At 48.1% G+C, this 19,832-nt stretch overlaps 1 protein-coding gene across 1 annotated transcript in view; it reads right to left on the bottom strand.

Annotated features, from left to right (window-relative positions):
- Window positions 1–19,832, bottom strand: part of CUL2 (cullin 2) — a 1,882,542-nt gene that overhangs the window by 292,834 nt on the left and 1,569,876 nt on the right. Inside the window, exons 19-20 of the mRNA XM_069648039.1 lie at window positions 4,800–5,002; window positions 2,811–2,912 (exon numbers count right to left, since the gene is read on the bottom strand). Of these exons, the coding sequence (XP_069504140.1) occupies window positions 2,811–2,912; window positions 4,800–5,002 (305 nt within the window). The remainder of the gene's footprint in view (window positions 1–2,810; window positions 2,913–4,799; window positions 5,003–19,832) is intronic.

The raw sequence follows: 19,832 nt of genomic DNA, 5'->3' as shown, positions 1-19,832 counted from the left end.
ATCTGCCCATTGGAATAAAAAAAAAAACTTGTTTAGGAAAGCTATGACCAACAAAAAAAATGCAGGGCTTATGTAAGGCATCCCCTTGAGCAGTAAAAAGGACTGACGGGCGGAGACAGCATAGGCGGGCATGCCCAGGCACATCCTTGCCCAATACAAATTTAATGAGGAAGTTAGTTTAGGCTCTAGTCCCGTCACTGTGTGTATTGAGAAAAAGGGGATGGGACATAGGAGTAATACAATAATGGGCAGTATGCTTATAGTCTTAGGTTTAAGGGATCCCTCGCCATTCTTTTGGGGTCTCTTCTCCTTAGTTCAGTCCTGCATTCAAGGGGTTTTCGCACCCTTCTTTTAGCTTTCTTGAGCGGGAGCCTCTTCCTTTGTCAGAGCTCTAGAACAGAGGCTGTTGGTGGACTCTGTAGGCGAGGTCATGAGTGTCAGGCTTTCCAGTAAGGATCGGAGCAGACAGGAGGATACCCAAAAGTCTTGACAGTGTTCTCATTATGCCCCGTGTCGAATTGGCCTAGTTCTCCAGCCACCTGATCGATCTCTCTCTCTCTCTCTCTCTCTCTCTCGATCTCGATCTCGATCTCGATCTCGATCTCGATCTCGATCTCGATCTCGATCTCGATCTCGATCTCGATCTCGATCTCGATCTCGATCTCGATCTCGATCTCGATCTCGATCTCGATCTCGATCTCGATCTCGATCTCGATCTCGATCTCGATCTCGATCTCGATCTCGATCTCGATCTCGATCTCTCTCTCTCTCTCTCTCTCTCTCTCTCTCTCTCTCTCTCTCTCTCTCTCTCTCTCTCTCTCTCTCTCTCTCTCTCTCTCTCTCTCTCTCTCTCTCTCTCTCTCTCTCTCTCTCTCTCTCTCTCTCTCTCTCTCTCTCTCTCTCTCTCTCTCTCTCTCTCTCTCTCTCTCTCTCTCTCTCTCTCTCTCTCTCTCTCTCTCTCTCTCTCTCTCTCTCTCTCTCTCTCTCTCTCTCTCTCTCTCTCTCTCTCTCTCCCTCTCTCTCCCTCTCTCTCTCTCCCTCTCTCCCTCTCTCCCTCTCTCTCCCTCTCTCCCTCTCTCCCTCTCTCCCTCTCTCTCCCTCTCTCCCTCCACCCAGCCTATGCAATCTTCCTTGTTGTCTAAGTGTCCACTACCTTCTCCTTGCTAATGCTCTTCTGATTTAACGCCTCCTTCTGCCACCCTAGAAATATTCCACTCCTCCTCTGCACTTATTTCTCTCTTCCCTCCTCCTACATGTTCCCCCACTTCTCCTCATGCATTTCTTACCACCTCGCCCACCACCTCCTTGTTGTTCCATCACTACTACTCTTCACTTCCCACTACCACCCACTCCTTCTTCTGCAAGTGTCCCCATTCCTCCACCTCTCAATGATTTTTCTAAACTGATGATCTCTTTCCTCTACTTATTTCTCCTTTTTGTTCAACTCTCCTAATCTGATAACTCTTCCCAACCCCCTGGGTCACTCTCTTCCCAACCTTCAGAACTCGTCTCTCCACAGCCTCCTGGGTCTTTCTTTTGCTAAATGCACTGTCTTCTTACCCTAACCTTCTGGGCATCTCTTCCAGCCTCCTGCTCTCCCCAGGCTCCAGGGGCTCTTCTCGACTCACCTGCTCCAGCCTCTACACGTCATATCTTCAGCCTGTCCTGAAAAAGCTATTCTTCCTAACTTCTACCACGTCCGCTACACAGACTGCCTTTTATAAATCCTGGCCTCACTTTCCAGCCTCTTTATGGTGTAAGGTAACTCAGGTCCTTAGGTAGCTGGCATGGTTATAGGGCTCAGCTCCCGATGATGGCTTACAGCGGTGATGTACTTGGGGAAGGCTTGTCCCACCGCTGGGTGGTCCCCGCTCTTCCTGCTATGCCCTGGTCCTGTATTTCAGCCTCTATCTAGTTTAAGGGAACACAGGTGTCTTTCGGTAGGCAGCTGGTGTAGGAATTGGCTAGTTGGCCCCACCCTTGAAGATAACTTCCAATTCTGCTCTGGGACGGTTTTTCCCTCCAGGTGGGCAGTCTCTCTCTCTGGCCGTCACACCATGGCCCTTCCTGCCTTCCTCAGCCTATGTGGTCTTAACTGTATGTGAGTGGAGGCCTTGTGAGATCACTGACAGACTCTTGAATTTCCATATCTAGTTTATGTCTCGTTCTTTTATCCTGCAGGTTTAGAAGTGATATCTGCACCCTCGCACAGGGAGCAGAGCATATAGGTACGGCAGGCTCTGTGGGACTGCCACTCCTTGATTCCCTAAAAGGGTAAGGAGTGTCTAAAGTGGCAATGTAATGAGCCACTACTTTCCATACATAGCATGGTTGGGGATCCAGGGCATCCTCCACATGCCACTGCCAGACCCAGCATCATGTCACTTGTGGCAGCATTCATCCCATTTGGTGATCCCAACATCCACCTCAAAGGTTAGGCAGGCGACTTTGTCACAGTGGTCACAGGCATCCTGAAAGAATAAAATACCATTGTCTTCCTTATCAGCAGCCTGTCAGTTTGATGTTGTCTGGACTTTAGTTACAGCAAAGCAGGTGACTAGAAGTAGTTCTTTTGATGGTCTGGATCAAATTAGTCCAAAGAATAATCATTGAACTATTGCAATACAAATTTATGCGAATGATCATCAGATTCAAAAATATGATTTACTGGTTTCTTTGACAACCATGAAGCAGATGACGCAAAACAATAGTAACGATCACAGGCAATAAGTAAGGGGGACAATTCAAGTTAATAGATTATCAATTAAAATCATAAAATCAAGTACACCTTTGTTAAAAACAGTCATTACCTGTGGTGTGTCTTTCTGCATTGGTGTGGTAATCTTAAATTTTGTCCTTTTACTGCTGAAGGTCATATTTAACGAAAAAGTGGATTCTAGGTCCACATCTTCCTGTAGGGAACAAAAACATTGGCATGTGTTGTGACCAATAATTTCTAAGCTTAAGGTAAAGACTAGGTCACAAAATAAATCTGCTTCCTGCTACCTTGTACTTACAAAATTAGATTTTAATTTCTACACATACCACAAAGTATCATTAAAAACCAATAGCCTGAAAGTTGAACATGGGGACCATAATCTACTAGTGCCAATGTGTTTTATCTGCAAAAAACAACCTCCAAAGACAAATAAGAGGGTGCAAAATACCCTGTAGAGGCTGTGCAAGAATGCTGTTCACAATCCAGAACTGAATGGCAAAGCTCTTCATAAGCAAATGTATTAAGGTTAAGTCTAAAACTAACTTCAACATGATCTCAAATCCACAGATTCTGTAGCCACCAATCTGGTTCCAGACTGTGCAGGGCAAATAAAGGCAACGCTCCTTGGCATAGAGATCTGTGCACCATCCTGGCTAATAGCAATGTCGCAGTCTTCAACTTGCTTGACCTAACGCCACCTTGCAAGACAGCGTACCAATCTACTCCCCTCTAAAATCTCAAACCTTAAAGGCAATACCAATACCCTTTAGGCGTGGGAACAATTTTTGTTTTAAAGAAAAATACAAACTATATATCTGGTTATTCAGCTCTACTCCCATCAAATAAACATCTCTTGTTGAGAGCTTCCAGGATCTGAACTGTCCCTCTAGTCTTCAATATATATGTGTGCATTCAACAGCAAAAAATCAACTAGACCAAGTTAACATTTCAGAAGCATGCCAGAGGCAACCACGTCCAAGTCATTAATGTGAATGGACTTGGATGTCATGTGAAATAATTTAACATCTTTCAATGACTCACATAGAAAAAATGATGCACTAAAACATTTTAGGACTTCTTTAATCAGATTATAAGCCTTAGATCGCTCTCTCTTGCAGTATCATCTAGGTCTAGAAAACAGAAAAACTAAAGTCAACAATTCCATATTTATCTTTTACTAGGTAGTTTATACCTCAAGCACCAAAATGACAAGATCCCAAAAATGATCAACTTCCAACCTTACTAAGAAAAATCATGGCAGTCATTAATTCTGAACAGATGACAAATTCAAAATGCTTCATGGCTCGAAAAGACACCACTACTATATTGCCATACTTACAAGCTTCAATAACAAATAAATGTCAACCATAACGCTGTAAAAAGTTGAAGCGTGTGAGCAAAACTAACCTAAGACCACTTTGAAGTACTTGATCTTCACTAGATTCCCACAGAGCATACATACAATTAAATTAAATCTAATATGCCTAGTAAAAAGAGTGTACATTTCACAAGGCCCTATATCCTGTACGTTTGCAGTGCCATTATACTCCAATGTGTGAACCAATATACTTCACTGCATACAAAATAATTATCAACAGACGTCAATACATCAGTTTGAGATCTAGAGAGCTATACAACAAAGGCCCGCCTCCCTTTTCTCCTTCACTGGACCCATCACTGTTAAAAGCACCAAGCGATCACATGAAATTCGAGAAAGTGTGAGACTAGAATATTCGACCAAACCTTTGAACATACGGGGATCATTTGAATAAAAATCTTAAGGTGCATAATAGTCATATGAGGTCCGTAATGCAGGGTCAACCCATCTATAAGGCAGATGACCTATTAGTTCCATGGCTCCTTCAAAGAACAGCAACCGTAAAATCAGCTGTGATTTAGATGTGTTCCAGCAAGCTGATGATACACAGGCGAGTGAGTCCTCTATTATACCCCTAAACTACTCCGAGATCCATAATTCCTTCACCTTGTCTGTGGAAGGAGACTGAAACGTCTTACATACTCTTGGTGCAATCTTAAAAAATACTCTGCAAACAGCTTTTACTGATTAAACATTACACACCTTGTCTGAATCGTGATTAATCATTTTAACGTCCAATAAGGATTTGATTGTTTTCGTCAGCTCTTTCTCGTTCATTTGCGTGCTGTCCTGAAGTTCTCTGTAATTTACAGTTTCACTGTTGTTAAAAGCAAGTAGGACTGCCATTTGGTATGTCGTGACCATAGCAACATATGGCTTACACAAATAATTCATTTTGACTTCACCTACAGAGACAAAACAAATTATGCAGCCATAAATAAAGTAGCACGATATCATCTGACAAACATTTGAATCCATTATTATAATGTATGACCTGGTATAGGGATATTCTGTCAAAACCATAACTGATGGGGCACACTACATCTGTACACCAGTAAAGCACCAAATCATAAACTGCCTTGTAACAGAACTAGCACAAAATAAAACTTATATTTTGCGAAGATTTATTTTGATTAATAGATGTGACATTACTGTGCAAAAACACCTCTCCTCGTGATGAAAAAAGAAGTGTTAATTTGGTCTGAATTTCTATTTTGGCGTTAATCAAACTGTTGCTTCAATGGCTACTTATAAGTAAATGAACAATACAATATGCAAGTTCATAGGAGTTTAGCTAATCAGTAGGAAGCATACATACTGCAAATGCTTTTATAGTTCTCACTTACTGAGAAGAACTAGTTACTCTTACCTTGTAACGTTCTTTCGATGGGATGTTCCTCCGACGTATTCCTTATCTTAGATATAAATCCTTCAGCTTTGCTGGCCTCGGAAAATTTTTTCGCCAGAGGGCGCTGCGCGTCGATGATCGCCGAGTCGATGACCCTCGACGGCCTCCGTGCCGACGTCGACGTCATCCTGCCTATAAAGGCCGCGCGCAGCGTCCGTTGCTCAGTTCCGTTTTGTAGTCCCCAGTAATGTTTTTGGATTAGACTAATCACCTTGAAGGAGCATAGGCTGCAAACCCACAGGAAGTCATACTGCGGGGATGGATGGGAGGGTCGATAAGGAATACGTCGGAGGAACATCCCATCGAAAGAACGTTACAAGGTAAGAGTAACTAGTTCTTCGAAGGGATTGTGTCCTCCGACGTATTCCTTATCTTAGATAGACTCCCATAGCAGTGGTATTGTGACTGGAGGCGGGAGTAATAAAAGTTATGTTACCCTTCCAGAATGGACAGAGTGTAACACAGCCTTGCCGAATCTAGTTTCTTGACTAGAGGAGGAATCCAGGCTATAGAATTTGGTAAATGTATGTGCGGACGACCATGTGGCAGCCGCACATATATCTCGAATTGGCACCCCTCTTTGAAGGGCTGAGGATGTTGCGATACCCCTGGTAGAATGAGCCCTTAGATTTTGAGGAGGCTCCTTTCCTGCCAATTTGTAGCACTCCAGAATGGCTAAAATAATCCATCTGGAGATGGTTTGTTTTGTTATTGGAAGGCCCAACTTATGTCCTGCATAACCTACAAAGAGTTGGTCTGCTTGTCTGATCTTAGCCAATCTGCTGATATAGAAGCTCAAGGCTCGCTTAGGGTCCAGCCTGTGCAGTCTCTCTTCCTCCTTCCCCGGATGAGGAGGAGGGTAGAAAGAAGGTAATATAATCTTCTGAGTGATGTGAAACTCCGAGACTACCTTCGGGAGGAAGTTAGGCTTCACCTGAAGAACAACTTTGTCCTTGTAAAAGATTGTATGTGGAGGTTTACACGATAAGGCTTGCAACTCGCTAACCCTTCTAGCAGATGTCAATGCTATTAGCAAAACAGTTTTGAGGGTGAGAAGCTTCAATGAACAAGAGTGTAGTGGTTCAAAAGGGGCACCCTTTAGGAAGTTTAAAATTAGGTTTAAATCCCATAAGGGAACTTGAAAAGGTTTCGGGGGATAAACATTAGTTAATCCTTTTAGGTATTGTATTACCAATGGAATTTTGAAGTATGAAGGCTCCTCTGCAGTGCGCTTAAAGATTGATAGCGCTGCGAGATAGCCCTTAATTGTGCCAACCTGTAGGCCTGAATTAGCCAGGTAAAGTAAGAATGACAACACCATAGGTGTACCACAAGAAAAGGGTTCAATATTCTTTTCTCTGCACCAGCTGCAAAATTTGTTCCAACGGCAGCGGTATAGAGTTTTAGTTGCCGGCCTTCTGGCCGAAAGCAACACCTCCATAACATCATCCGGAAGGTCCCAATCCTTGTACCTCAACCTTTCAGACACCAAGCGTGAAGGTTGAGGGTCTTGATGGCTGGATGGAGAACCTGACCTTCCTTCTGCGAGAGAAGATCCTCTCTGTATGGCAGTCGAATTGGAGGGCAGATGGACATGTCTAGAAGGTCCGGGTACCACGTTCTCCTGGCCCAATCCGGGGCAATTAGGATCATGGTCTTCCGAAACCTTCTCAACCTCCTGATCATTTGAGGAATGACAGGGACCGGAGGGAACGCGTACAGAAGTGGGAACTCCCAGTCCACTACGAACGCATCTCCTAGAGCTCCTCTCGGGGGAAATTCCCTTGAGCAAAATCTGTCGCACTTCCTGTTGATACTGGTGGCGAACAGATCCACTTGAGGGGTTCCCCAAAGGGCGAAGATCTCTTGAAGGACTTCCTGAGCTATCTCCCACTCGTGAGAGACTGTGCTCTGCCTGCTCAGAGCGTCCGCTGTCAAGTTCTTCTCTCCGGCTAGGTGAATTGCCGATAGAGAGATTCCTTCCTGAATTGCCCAAAACCAGAGCTGCATCGCCTCTCTGCACAGTGGTAGTGAGCCTACGCCTCCTCTTTTGTTGAGGTAGTGCATGGCCACTGTATTGTCCGTCATTATTAGGACGTTTCTTCCCCGTACAGACGGCAGAAAAGCCTTCAGCGCTAGTCTGATGGCTCTCAGCTCCAACAGGTTGATATGTAGTCTGGACTCCGATGGAGACCAACGACCGCTGATGGTCAAGTCGTTGGCGTGAGCTCCCCACCCCGTGAGTGAGGCATCCGTGACTACTGTTATCTCCGGCCATGGTTGCCAAAACATTTCTCCTTTCAGGATGTTCTCCCGACAGGCCCACCACTGAAGGTCTCGGGCTACTTTGACCGGGATCCGAAGGAGATCTGTCATCCTTCCTGAGAACTGTGACCACTGAGTTCTCAGTGCCCACTGGAGGGATCTCATTCTCAGGCGAGCCTCCGGCACGAGGAATATGCAGGATGCCATGAGGCCTAGCAACCTCAGAAAGTCGTAGGCTGGGAGATATTGGGCATTCTGAAATCTGATGACCATCTGCAGAATATCTCGAGCCCTCACCTCTGGTGGCAAGGCTTTTCCCAGGGAAGTGTCCAGGACTGCTCCAATGAATTGGAGTCTCTGTGATGGTATCATCTGTGACTTCTTTAAATTGAGGGAGAAGCCCAGCTTGTGAAGGAAGTGGCAAACATAATCCAGTTGTCTCTGAGCCTGTTCCGAAGATACAGCTCTGATCAACCAATCGTCTAGGTAAGGGTAGACATGAATCCCTTCCCTCCTTAGACTTGCAGCCACAACCGACATTAGCTTGGTAAAGACCCTCGGGGCGGAGGTTAGCCCAAATGGCAGAACTCGAAATTGATAATGAGAGCTGCCAATTGCGAACCTCAGGTATCTCCTGTGCCTGGGATGGATCGGCACATGGAAATAAGCGTCCTGGAGGTCTAGAGATACCAACCAGTCCTGAAGCTGGAGGGCCTGAAGGATCTGAGAGAGAGTCACCATCTTGAACTTGTCCTTTCGGAGGAATTTGTTCAATTCCCGTAAGTCTAAGATGGGTCTCAGTCCTCCGTCCTTCTTCGGTATTATGAAGTAGGGGGAGTACCAACCCTTGTTCCTTTCCGCTACAGGTACCAGTTCTATGGCACCTTTCTCTAGCAGGTCTAAAACCTCCTGCAAGAGGAGCGGATCTGGAAGCTTCAAAGGGTTGTTCCCCGGTGGATGACTCTGAGGGATATGTAGGAAGGGCAGGCAGTAACCTTGGGCCACTGTCTCCAGAGCCCAAGCATCTGACGTAATAGCCTGCCATTCCGTCAGATGGTGAGTTAACCTGCCCCCTACTGGTGTTCTGTGAGGGGAGACCTCAGAGTGGTTTTGAAGCGGCTGATGCAGTTGCCGAAGGTAAAGTGGCTCCTGCTCCTGCGGGTGCGGCTTTCTTTCCCCTACCCCGTCCACCACGGGTAAATCTTCCTTGGCCTCTTTGAGCCGGTCGTCCCCTGCCCCTTCCATATGAGGAATAGTAACGAAAGGACCGTCCTCTCCACGATGATCCCGAAGGACGAAAGGTATTCTGACGGATAGCAGCTCCCAATGACTTGGCTGCTGCCTTGGACGTTTGCAGTTTCTCCAAACTGTCATCCGCCTTCTTTCCAAAGAGGGTAGAACCGTCAAAGGGCATATTCAAAAGCCTGGTCTGCACGTCAGAGGCAAAACCAGACTTCCTCAACCACGCATGCCTGCGGATTGTGGTACTTGCCGCCATGGCCCTGCTGATACTGTCAGCAGAATCTAGGCCAGTTTGTAGGGTCTCGCACATCGCATCTTTACCATCCCTGATGATGTTTAAAAATGCGTCCCTTTCCTCTCCTTCTTGGAGGCAGTCAGCCGCTGATGAAGCGCACTCCCAAAGGGTGTGGCTGAACCTAGCGAGCGTACAGGTCGCGTTAATAGACTTTAACGCCATGCTACAGGCAGAAAAAACCTTCTTAGCCATGGCATCATACTTTTTGTCATCCCTATCCTGCGGAGCAGTGGGGTATGCAGATGTGCTGCCTGATGAGGTTGCAGCCTGTACAACCAAGCTCTCAGGAGTAGGGTGTTTTGACAAATATTCAGGGTCAGAACTAGCCACCCTGTATTTTGTTGACAGTTTTTTATTTACTGCCGGGATAATTTCTGGCGTTTCCCAGTTTGTCAAAATCCTTCTCTGTAGAGCAGAGTGAAATGGAACCACAGGATCCTCCTGTGGGCCCTTGTCCAGTATGTCAGTGAGGTCATCCTGCTGAAAGGCAGGAGAAGGTGCAGACCAACCCATAAATTCTATGATTCTAGACATCAGAGCTCTATATGGAGTCTCCGCATGTTCTCCTGGGTCTGGTTTGATAAATTCTGCTTCAGGAGAAGTGTCCAAGCCACTAGCTTCCTGAAGTGCATCCTGAAGATTTTTTAATCTTCCTTCCTCAGAGGCGAAAGTCTCTGGCTCTGGTGATGTGGTCCTCTGTAAATCAATATCTTGGTCTGAATCCTCCCTTTCCTCAAAAATCGAGGTTAAAGGGGGATACATTGGTTTTTGGAATGGTATAAACCCCATTTCCAATGCAGAAGGAGCCATCATCACAGGCCTTGAAAACGTCGATGTCGTCGACACCGACGTGAAAGTACTCGAAGGCGCCGTGAAAAGCGTCGAGAAATGTGTACTAGGCCTCGAAGAACTCGAAAGGATCGGAGTCCTGCTCGAGAACGACGTCGACGTTCTCGGCGTCGAGTCGGAGGTCTTTTGTCTAACCGTTGGCTGTGGAGTAGCCGTGGTTCTTTCCTTCACCGGCGTCGATATCGGCGTCGACGTCGGCGTCGACTCGATCGACTGATGCGCCGATGAATCCTTCGACAACGGCGTCGATGGCGCCGACCTCTGTTTCGAAGGAGTTTTCGACGATGGCGTCGATGATGCTTTATCTCCCGATGGCTCGAGGCGCTTTCGGGTTGACTTTTCCGCCGGGTACTGCGACTCGCGGCGTTTAGATTTTTTGGGTTTTTTACCCGGGGTATCACCCTCAGCTGTCTTCGAGGGGGACGAGGCCGCTTTCTCGAAGACGCTTAGCATCTTTTTCCTGAATTCCTCCCACTCAGCTTGCGAGCTGCGTTTTGTGGGGCAATGAACTCTCTCAGGAGAACTCGACGAAGATGACGAAGGGGATCTCCTACGTCTCTTCTTCGAGTGTCTCGATGTCGACGAGTGGTGGGAGCCACTTCGTGATCTAGATCGAGAGTGTTTTTTATGGTGAGGAGACGAACGTCTCGACTCTACCGAAGAAGCTTTCGAGGAAGTTAAAGTTGACCTACCTCTCTCGAGCTTCCCCCTACGCTCCTTCAAGGCTTTCGCCGTCATGGAAAGGCATTCCTCACACTCCGAACTCTGGTGCGTGATTCCCAGACACCACAAACAGACCCTGTGAGGGTCCGTCAACGACATTTTCTTCCCGCAGTCTCGGCACTTTTTGAAACCGGACCGAGGGGTCGTCGGGTCGGAGGAGGATGCCATCGATATCGAGGTAAATAGTAGTTATTATATACGTTATCTTGACGAGAACTGAGCAACGGTGTTCCGAGGCACAACGAAGCGCGGAAAAACGGAACTGAGCAACGGACGCTGCGCGCGGCCTTTATAGGCAGGATGACGTCGACGTCGGCACGGAGGCCGTCGAGGGTCATCGACTCGGCGATCATCGACGCGCAGCGCCCTCTGGCGAAAAAATTTTCCGAGGCCAGCAAAGCTGAAGGATTTATATCTAAGATAAGGAATACGTCGGAGGACACAATCCCTTCGAAACACATTTTTACAATCTGATAAAATGACTATTTATTCTACTGTATTTAAAGCTCAAACATTTAAAGCTCAAACATTGGCAATTGTATGTCAGACCAGTGAACAATCAACTATGCATTTTAAGAGGGGGCGTGGGCAACTGCAATGCAATGCAGATGTGAATCTGCTTTGCTCTGTGAGCCGCCAAACAATCCTGCAACATCCAGCCTGATCCCTACATGGTGCCAGCAAGATAAGCTGATATGCTGAAAGTGGAGAACCCAGCGCACAATCCTGTGGTTTTTCTTGGCTGGGGGAGGCCGACGCATCGACTGTCGGATGGCGCAAAAGTAAGGGCGAGAAGAAACGATGCAACCAAAATGGCCGCCATGTGATCCCCAGGCCTGAAACGCACAGCGTTGCTGATACTGGGCTGTTCCCGCTGAGGAAACGAGACGGAGACCCACGCCTTGGCCATGAGAGCAGTGCCCATCCGCTACATGCCCCCCTGCCAGACGCCTGTGCTGCCGGAAAGACAGCAGTGAAGGCCGACAGCTGACCTGAGCAGAGGTGGTCCTGCAGGACCGGGCGGGCCAGCAAGGAAGACCGGAGAACATGAGCAGCTGAGCGGCGGCCCGCTGCACAACCAAGCAAGTGACAAAACGCACAGCGAAGCGGCGAGGAACGAACACGTCTACCAACCTTGCGTGCAAGGAAGAGTGGAAAAGCGCGGCCGCCCCGCTACCGATGGAGTGGCTGACTGCAAGAGGGGCCATAACCCAAGACCCCCAGCATCCGCGCTGGACTCCGGGACCCTCGGACACCGGGACAGAATCACGCTGCTGCGACCACGCTGCTTCGGCCCAGGAATGGGACGCGGAGCATACTATCAACTTAAGGCTGGTACACTCTGCACTGAGTGAAAAGGAACAGGAGCGGATGCAGTTCCGACGACCCGGCTGGCTGTGGAAGATCCACCGAATCTAAGGTACGGCAAGCTGACTGCAGGCCCGGTGCTGGGGGGGGGGGTGGAGTGAGGCACCCGCTGTACGCATACTAGGAGCGGAGGTCTGGAGAGAGCTGCAAAGTCACGGCCAGAGAACCAGTCACCATTACCAAAGCAACCCACATTGGCCCAATCTCCATCTGCCCATATCTGCCCGAAACACTGACACCAACTACAATACGGTTTAAATAAAGGAACGCAGACTGTTGCAGCTGCGACCCTCTATATGGCACACTGAGCCCCACGCACTGCAGTCGCATTGCTCTACATGGCGTGAAATCAGAGATATGCACAGTGGACGGCGGCGAGCGGTCTTGGTGAGTGGAACATAATATTGCATATTGCCCAAAGCAGTAATGATTCCAGGGCTGGGGCTGTGTGCGCCCCTGTGGGCCCCCCTCACAGGCAGACCAGAACATACTCCTGCCTGCTGTGCTAGGGCTGCGGCTCCGCTCCCGGCCGGCCTGGAAACTGTGACCACAATGAGGGTCATTACTTAATGGCTTACCAGGCAGAACGCAGGAGACAGCCCGACCCATATGAGAACGCCGGCCTTCCTCCAACAGTGACACTCAGCAGGGGAGCCAAATCTCAGGGGAAGCCACGACAGTGCTTCAAACAGATCCACAACAGGGGCGGGTAGCGCCAAAGGAGCAATGGCTGGCAAAACAGACACAGCGAGTCGTGGAACCGCTAACGGAATGCTAGCTTACTGAATACTACGCCATTGATCCCGACAACCAGCTCATTGGTACGCACGCAAAAGTCTGTATCATCTGCGCTTGACGGGCCTGAGCAGGGCGACTTGCCTGAACTGCCCCTGAACTGATACCGTCAAACAGAAAATGCATCAGATTGATAAGAGGCCCCACCGAGCAGAGACTGACCATACCCGATACGCTTAAGGCCTGCACCTATCATGGGCAAAGAAAGCGAAAAAGTACTCCATACAGCCCAAAATGGATCAATATACCACACTGGCCACGCAGAACCACAATGGGCCAGATTCAATCAGCACTACCTCGGGCTCAGAGACGACACTCTCCCTAAAAGACGTCATGGCAGCCATAGTAGACTCCCGCTCCTCCATGGAGCAAGAAATGGGTGGCATAAGCATGGACGTGTCACTCTTACCCCATGAATTACAAAAGCTAACATCCCGCACTGGGGAGGCAGAACAGCGCATCTCTGATGCAGAAGATGGAATAAGGGGTTAACAACAACTGGACGGTGTCAAATCAGACCTAAAAGCAATGGCAGAACGTGTGGACGAAACTGAAGGTCGATCAAGGAGCAACAATGTCAGGATCCTTGGTTTACCTGAAAATACGGAAGGCCCGAGCATGGAGATTTTCCTTGAGCAATGGCTTACAGACATGTTCGAACCGGACGCCTTCTCGAAATTCTTTTCAATTGAGAGGGCGCACCACATCTCATCTGGAAAACCGATCCCAGGAGCACCGCCCCGAACAGTAATCGCCAAACTCCTCAACTATAGGGACTGAGACGCACTACTCCAAAGAGCAAGAGCTAAAGGCAAGCTGACTTATAATGGTGCGAGAATTGCTTTCTTCTCCGACTATACCAGTGAAGTGCAAAAAGCGAGACAGTCCTTCGACCAGCTAAAGAAACAACTGCAAGCTCTTAGTGTGAAATACGGCCTTCGGTTCCTGGCCCAACTCAAAATATATCAGGGAACAACAGTTAATTTCACTGATTCAAAGGAGCCCTGGAGATGGGCAGAACAGCACATTGAAGGAGACTGAAGAACGATGAGAAACAACAGGCAAAGAAATCCAAGAGCACGGCAGGAGAGGCAACCACCACCACCGCTACAGCCGATGGAGCACCCTCACGACACAGAACGGGTGACAGCAAGCGACAAACCCTTTGCAGGAAGCACACCCCTTCCTCAACACAATAGGGAAACAGGGGTGCTACACACGGCTCAAACCATCATATGTGGTCAGTAGAAGGAAGACTATCTGGCGGCAGCCACAGAGGCCCCCCCTCACGGTTTGTTCTTGGTGCACAGCAGCAAACAGGGGATCTTAGTTTGATCGTCGACCATTTTGGCTGGCATCAGCAGTTGTTCAAGGTTCGGGGTATAGATGCTTCGAGAAGGGCAAAGTATAGGGTTGGGGAAAGATGGTTATTGGTTAAAATTCTTGGTAAAGTTTTGATTTTCGGGTTCATACTGGGTCTAAGAGTTACTGTACATGAATTTCTGTATCAACAAAATATAACACACCAACAAGCGATCAGGGTTCTCATGCAGGCCCCACTGCCTGTAAACATAACATCCTGACCAACACCTCAACAGTCCGCAATGTGGCACTACGTAGGCCAACACAATGCGACACACCCTGCCCCTACCCCAAACCATGATGACCTCCAATGGGAATATCAGCACCATCAGACTTATGACTTACAGCTGTTAAACCGCCACTCCCCGGACGCTGTATTCCTAACCAAAACTCACTTGGTGGGCTCAAACTGTTCCTTATTCTAACGTACCAACTACCGCTTAGCAATACATGCCGGATTCACCATGGGCTCCCGCAGGTTATTAATCTTAATACATAAGAGGCTTCCCTTTACTCTTTCTACTGTTACCCAAGAGATGGGGGGTAGATTTGTATATGTAACGGGGACTCTCTGGGAGCGAACCATCGTAATGCTGGCAGTCTATGCACCTCCAAATCTACTGACTCCCCTAACGACATTGCACCCATAATTACTGGAGACTCCTCAAATCTTATGATCATGGGAGATTTCAACGAAGTTATGAACACAGAACTTGACCATAAACACCTCTGCAATAGAAACCCCTCCACACGCACCAAACTCGATATGTTCACTGATGCTTTGGGACTCCAAGATGTATGGAGGAATGTACACCCAGACGCAAGGGAATACTCATAATTCTGGAGCTCATGCATCACTATCAAGGCTAGATTACTTCTTTCTCCCTGCAGTGGACTTACATTTAATGAGTGAGGCACAACTGCATCCCAGAGGTATATCGGACCACGCCCCCCTGAAAGTAGGCATTAGAACCAACAGACCGAACCCGCCCGTCCCTCTGGCGACTGAATAACTACTACCAAGGCTTTCCAGACCTGGTGGAACAAATCCAGACCACCACAAAAACATACTTTGAAATAAATACGGGCTCTGTGGACAATCCGGTGACACTTTGGGAGGCCTATAAGACAGTGCTTAGAGGCAAAATGATCTCCTGGTCCACGACCCACAGGAAGAAACATCTAAAAGCTCTACACGACGCTGAGACATGGGTGAATCGTGCAGAGGCAACACACCTAACCCTTGACCAACCAGAAAAACATTGCGCACTTCAATTAGCGCAGAAACTACAAAACATAGCGTTAGACAATGCGAAGCAGGCCCATAAAGCAATGCGAGACAGGGTGTATGAAACGGGGGATAAAGCGGGTAAAATGCTGGCATGGCTGGAACGCAGGGATGAGGGTCTCAGTCAGGTAAGGAGAATCGCATCCCAAGAGTCGATATCACTAGAGTCAGATCAAGACATAGCAGAAGGCTTTGCAGCCTACTATGCTGAGCTCTAAAAAGCACCATCCGCCCCCATTGACACCTCCATTTTAGACGACATCACACTCCCAACCCTCAAGCCTGGCCAATTAGAACTGCTAGAAAAGGAAATCACAGAGGATGAGTTAACCACAGCTATGTCGGAGCTACAGTCTGGCAAAATTCCAAGACCAAGTGGCTTCCTGATCAAAGTATGGAAAAAGATAAAATGAGATAATTGAAGATGTACGAGGACTCACGCGCTCAGGGTCGCCTCCCCCCAGATCTTAGGAAAGCCACTATAATAGTGATACCGAAACCAGACAAACTGCAGGCCAGGTGTAGCTCATATAGGCCCATTTCCCTCATAAATAGCAAAGCCAAACTGCTTGCAAAGGTGCTGGCCAAACGATTACAACAGGTCATATCTACGCTAATCCACCCAGACCAATGCGGATTCATGCCGTAGAGATCCACCCGAATGAATATACATAGGCTACACTCAGTGCTAAAGAGGATACCTGCTCTCCAAGGCCCCCTAGCCTTGCTTGCAATAGACTTTGAAAAGGCCTTTGATTCAGTCTATTGGGAGGCGATTTGGGAGATAATGCAGCATATGAGCTTTGGCCCGCAATACATGAGCTGGGTCAAGTTCCTATACAAAGCCCTGCAGGCAGTAACTAGAGTAAACAGATATGTTTAAGATGATAGACCTGCCCCACATCTTAAACATATTACAAAATGCTCCTCTGTATATTCCACAAAGTGAGTTCCAAAAAATTGACCAAACACTTAGGCAACTACTGTGGGGAGGGGGCCACCCACGTCTGCTACTCGCAACCCTCCAAAGATCCATATGGGAGGGTGGGATTGGGCTACCCCGCCTACAGACATACTATTGGGCCAGCCAAATGGCAGATGTAAACGACAAACTCCATGGCGATATTTCACTACCACACAATAGACTACCTGAGACCGACACAATGGAAAGACCCATTATGAGATACCTATACCGGGAAAAGAATAGAACGGCCGCCCCAACTATGTTTTTACACATTACGCAAATATGGGACGACACACACAAATATGTGAAATGGGACAAAAAACGGACTCCAGTGCAAACATTATGGGACAATAGGAACCTCCCGGAGGTGCACAAACTCCCTAGATGGCCCACATGGTCAAGCCAAGGGATACTAAAAGTCGGCGACGTTGTGAAAGAAGGCAATGTAATCCCGTTTGCGGATCTCGCCTACCGTTTCAATCTCCCCCAGACTGAACATTATCATTGCACACAGTTGAAGCATGCACTGCTGGCCCACCTCCCACCTGATCGACATGCCAGAATATACGCCAATGGAACGTAACTTATTCCCAGTGCTTATCAAACACAAGGTAACATCAGTGTTATACAATGCCATAACTTCCTTTGCCACGAATCAACTGTTGAGTCTAAAAGCGAAATGGGAAAGGGATGTGGGAGCCATACTTCCTTAGGAATGGGTCAACGCGTTGATGTCCCCCCAGGAGATAGCCATATCATATAGACTCAGACTAATCCAATGAAAAATATGACACCGGGTATATTACCCAAGAGTGCCGCTATTCAAATGGGGCAAGATTACTGATCTAAAATGTCTGCGTTGTAAAACTGAGGAAGGAACCTTTTTTGCATAGCCTGTGGGAGTGCACTCACATCCAACAATATTGGAAAGCATGCTGCAACGAGTTGTCAAAAGTCATGAATAGAACGATCCCCAGAAATACGAAACTGCTACTGCTGGGGGTGGATCATGAGGGTGTATTATCGCGATACGAGAAGTTGTTTTTATCCACCACTGTCACGCTGATCTAAAGAAACATAGCGCAATTATGGGGCTCTACTGTAACACCAGACTATGGACAACTGACGTAGATATATGTGTCGCAATGGAGCGCAGAGTATATAAAGCAAGGGGTTGCCCCGAGAAGGCGAGTAAAATTTGGCAGAAATGGGAGGATGCCCACTGACGCGCTACCTGCGGCGAGGGGCTGGTTTAACTGGTAATGATATACTGTGAACGCAGAGCCATGTTGGACCGTTATGCAAAAATGTAACCAAGTAAGACGAAAGAACCCAGTTATTTTATTTAAAGTGTGTTTTCTTGTTATTTGTCTGTACACTTTGTCAAAAAACCAATAAAATGTTTTATCCAAAAAAGCTATGCATTTTAACACAAATTAAAGTTACTCACTGTAGTGACTAGAGTACTCATAGTCTCCTTTCCTCCAACATGGGAAAGGTACCGGAAGCTTTGGCAGCAAAAAATGTGCTACCCCTTTAAATTTAGCACAGCGTGAGGGCTTCGGCCCCGGCCGTAGGAACGACCCTGAGGCCATGCCCTCCAGCACCTCACCTCAGTCCCCTTTTTACATATTGGACACTTGAATACCTGGCTATGCTGATCATTTTAGCCCCAGGCATACTAGAGGTGGAAGGTGGGTGGGACATATGGATGAAAGGGGACTAAGGACTATGAGTTCTCTAGTCACTACAGTAACTTTAATTACTCATACACTCCCCATCCCCTTTCCTCCATCCTTGTGGGTGATTCCACCGAACAAGACAATAGGGTGGAGCTGAGACAACCTGCCTCATGCTTAAGAAGTTGCAAAAAGGTTCTTCAGAACCGCGCTGACCAAACTCTGCATCCCACCTGGAGCTGGTATCCAGGGAATAGTGCTTACAGAATGCAGACGGAGTGGCCCACGTAGTCGCCTTGCTAATGACTTCCCAGGAAGTGTGTCCCTGAAAAAGGCTGACGGGCAGGCAGATCTCCTGATTCTGATGGAACAGGGAGACCACCTTGAGCAAAATGTTTGGATGAGTGTGCAAGATGACCTTGTCATTGTGGAAGGTGACTGGCTCACACAACGACAGAGCCTGCAGATCGCTGACTGCGCGCACAAATGAGCGCTACAAACAGTACTGCCTTGAGCGTCACCAGTCTGATGTATACCGAGACCATCAGCTCGAAAGGTTTATGCTGTAAAGCCGCAAGAACCACATTGAGGTCCCAGAACGGGTACGGCCTATGCACCAGAGCAGAATGCCTGGACAAACCCTTGTGCCTTAAACCACTGGGTTGGCCTCTGAAACAAATTTCTCAGGGGAATTCTTGTAGGCTCCAATGCCAGTCAAATAGGTGCAACAGGTATCGGCCAGGATGCTGGAACGAGCCAGATGTGCTGAAAAAGCGAGCATGTTGTTCAGGGAGGAGGTGAGGGGCTCCAGCCCCTTGCTCTGAGCCCAGTGGCAGAACCTAGTCCATTTACTCTTGTACTGAGAGCGCATGGAGGGCCTCCTGGATGATTTTCCAGTTGTCGTCCAATAACTGGGGGTGAATTAGTCTCAGTTGATCAGGAGCCATGCCGAGTGGGCCAGCCTGGCCAGGTGCAGATGCTCCACCGCCCTGCCCTGCTGCATCAGGAAGCCTCTGCTGGGAATCCGGAGATGGACAGGCCCCTAGGAGCGCAAACTGCAGCAGGTCTGAGAATCAGGCCTTTGTCGGCCAGTGGGGGGTAATCAGGATGAGGCTTCAGCTCACTGAGGCTCAAAATATACAGAGGGTCCGCTGGAGCAATGGAGGTGGGGAAAACGCATAGCACCTGCGGCCGGGCCAACAGAGCTGGAACGTGTCCCACAGAGACTCCTAAACCTGTCTCGCCCATGAAGAGAAAAGGGGGCACTTGGAATTCAGAGCAGACGCAAATATATGTCCAGATCCGGAAACACCCATTTCTGGAATAGGGGCAACAAACAGTTGATGTTTAACTCCCATTGGTAGGTGTTGAACCCCAGGTGGCTGAGCTGGTCCAAGTAGAAGATTGTTGTGGAATTGTCTGTCTGGACCAGAACGGCCTCGCCCCTGATGACTGGAGGGAAAGCACCGAGTGCCAGGCCCACCGCCCTGAGCTCCC

The sequence above is a fragment of the Ambystoma mexicanum genome, chromosome 2q, assembly GCF_040938575.1.
Source record: "Ambystoma mexicanum isolate Mex_15411 chromosome 2q, UKY_AmexF1_1, whole genome shotgun sequence".
Taxonomy (NCBI): Eukaryota; Metazoa; Chordata; class Amphibia; order Caudata; family Ambystomatidae; genus Ambystoma; species Ambystoma mexicanum.
This window is presented reverse-complemented; position numbering and strand designations above follow the sequence as displayed.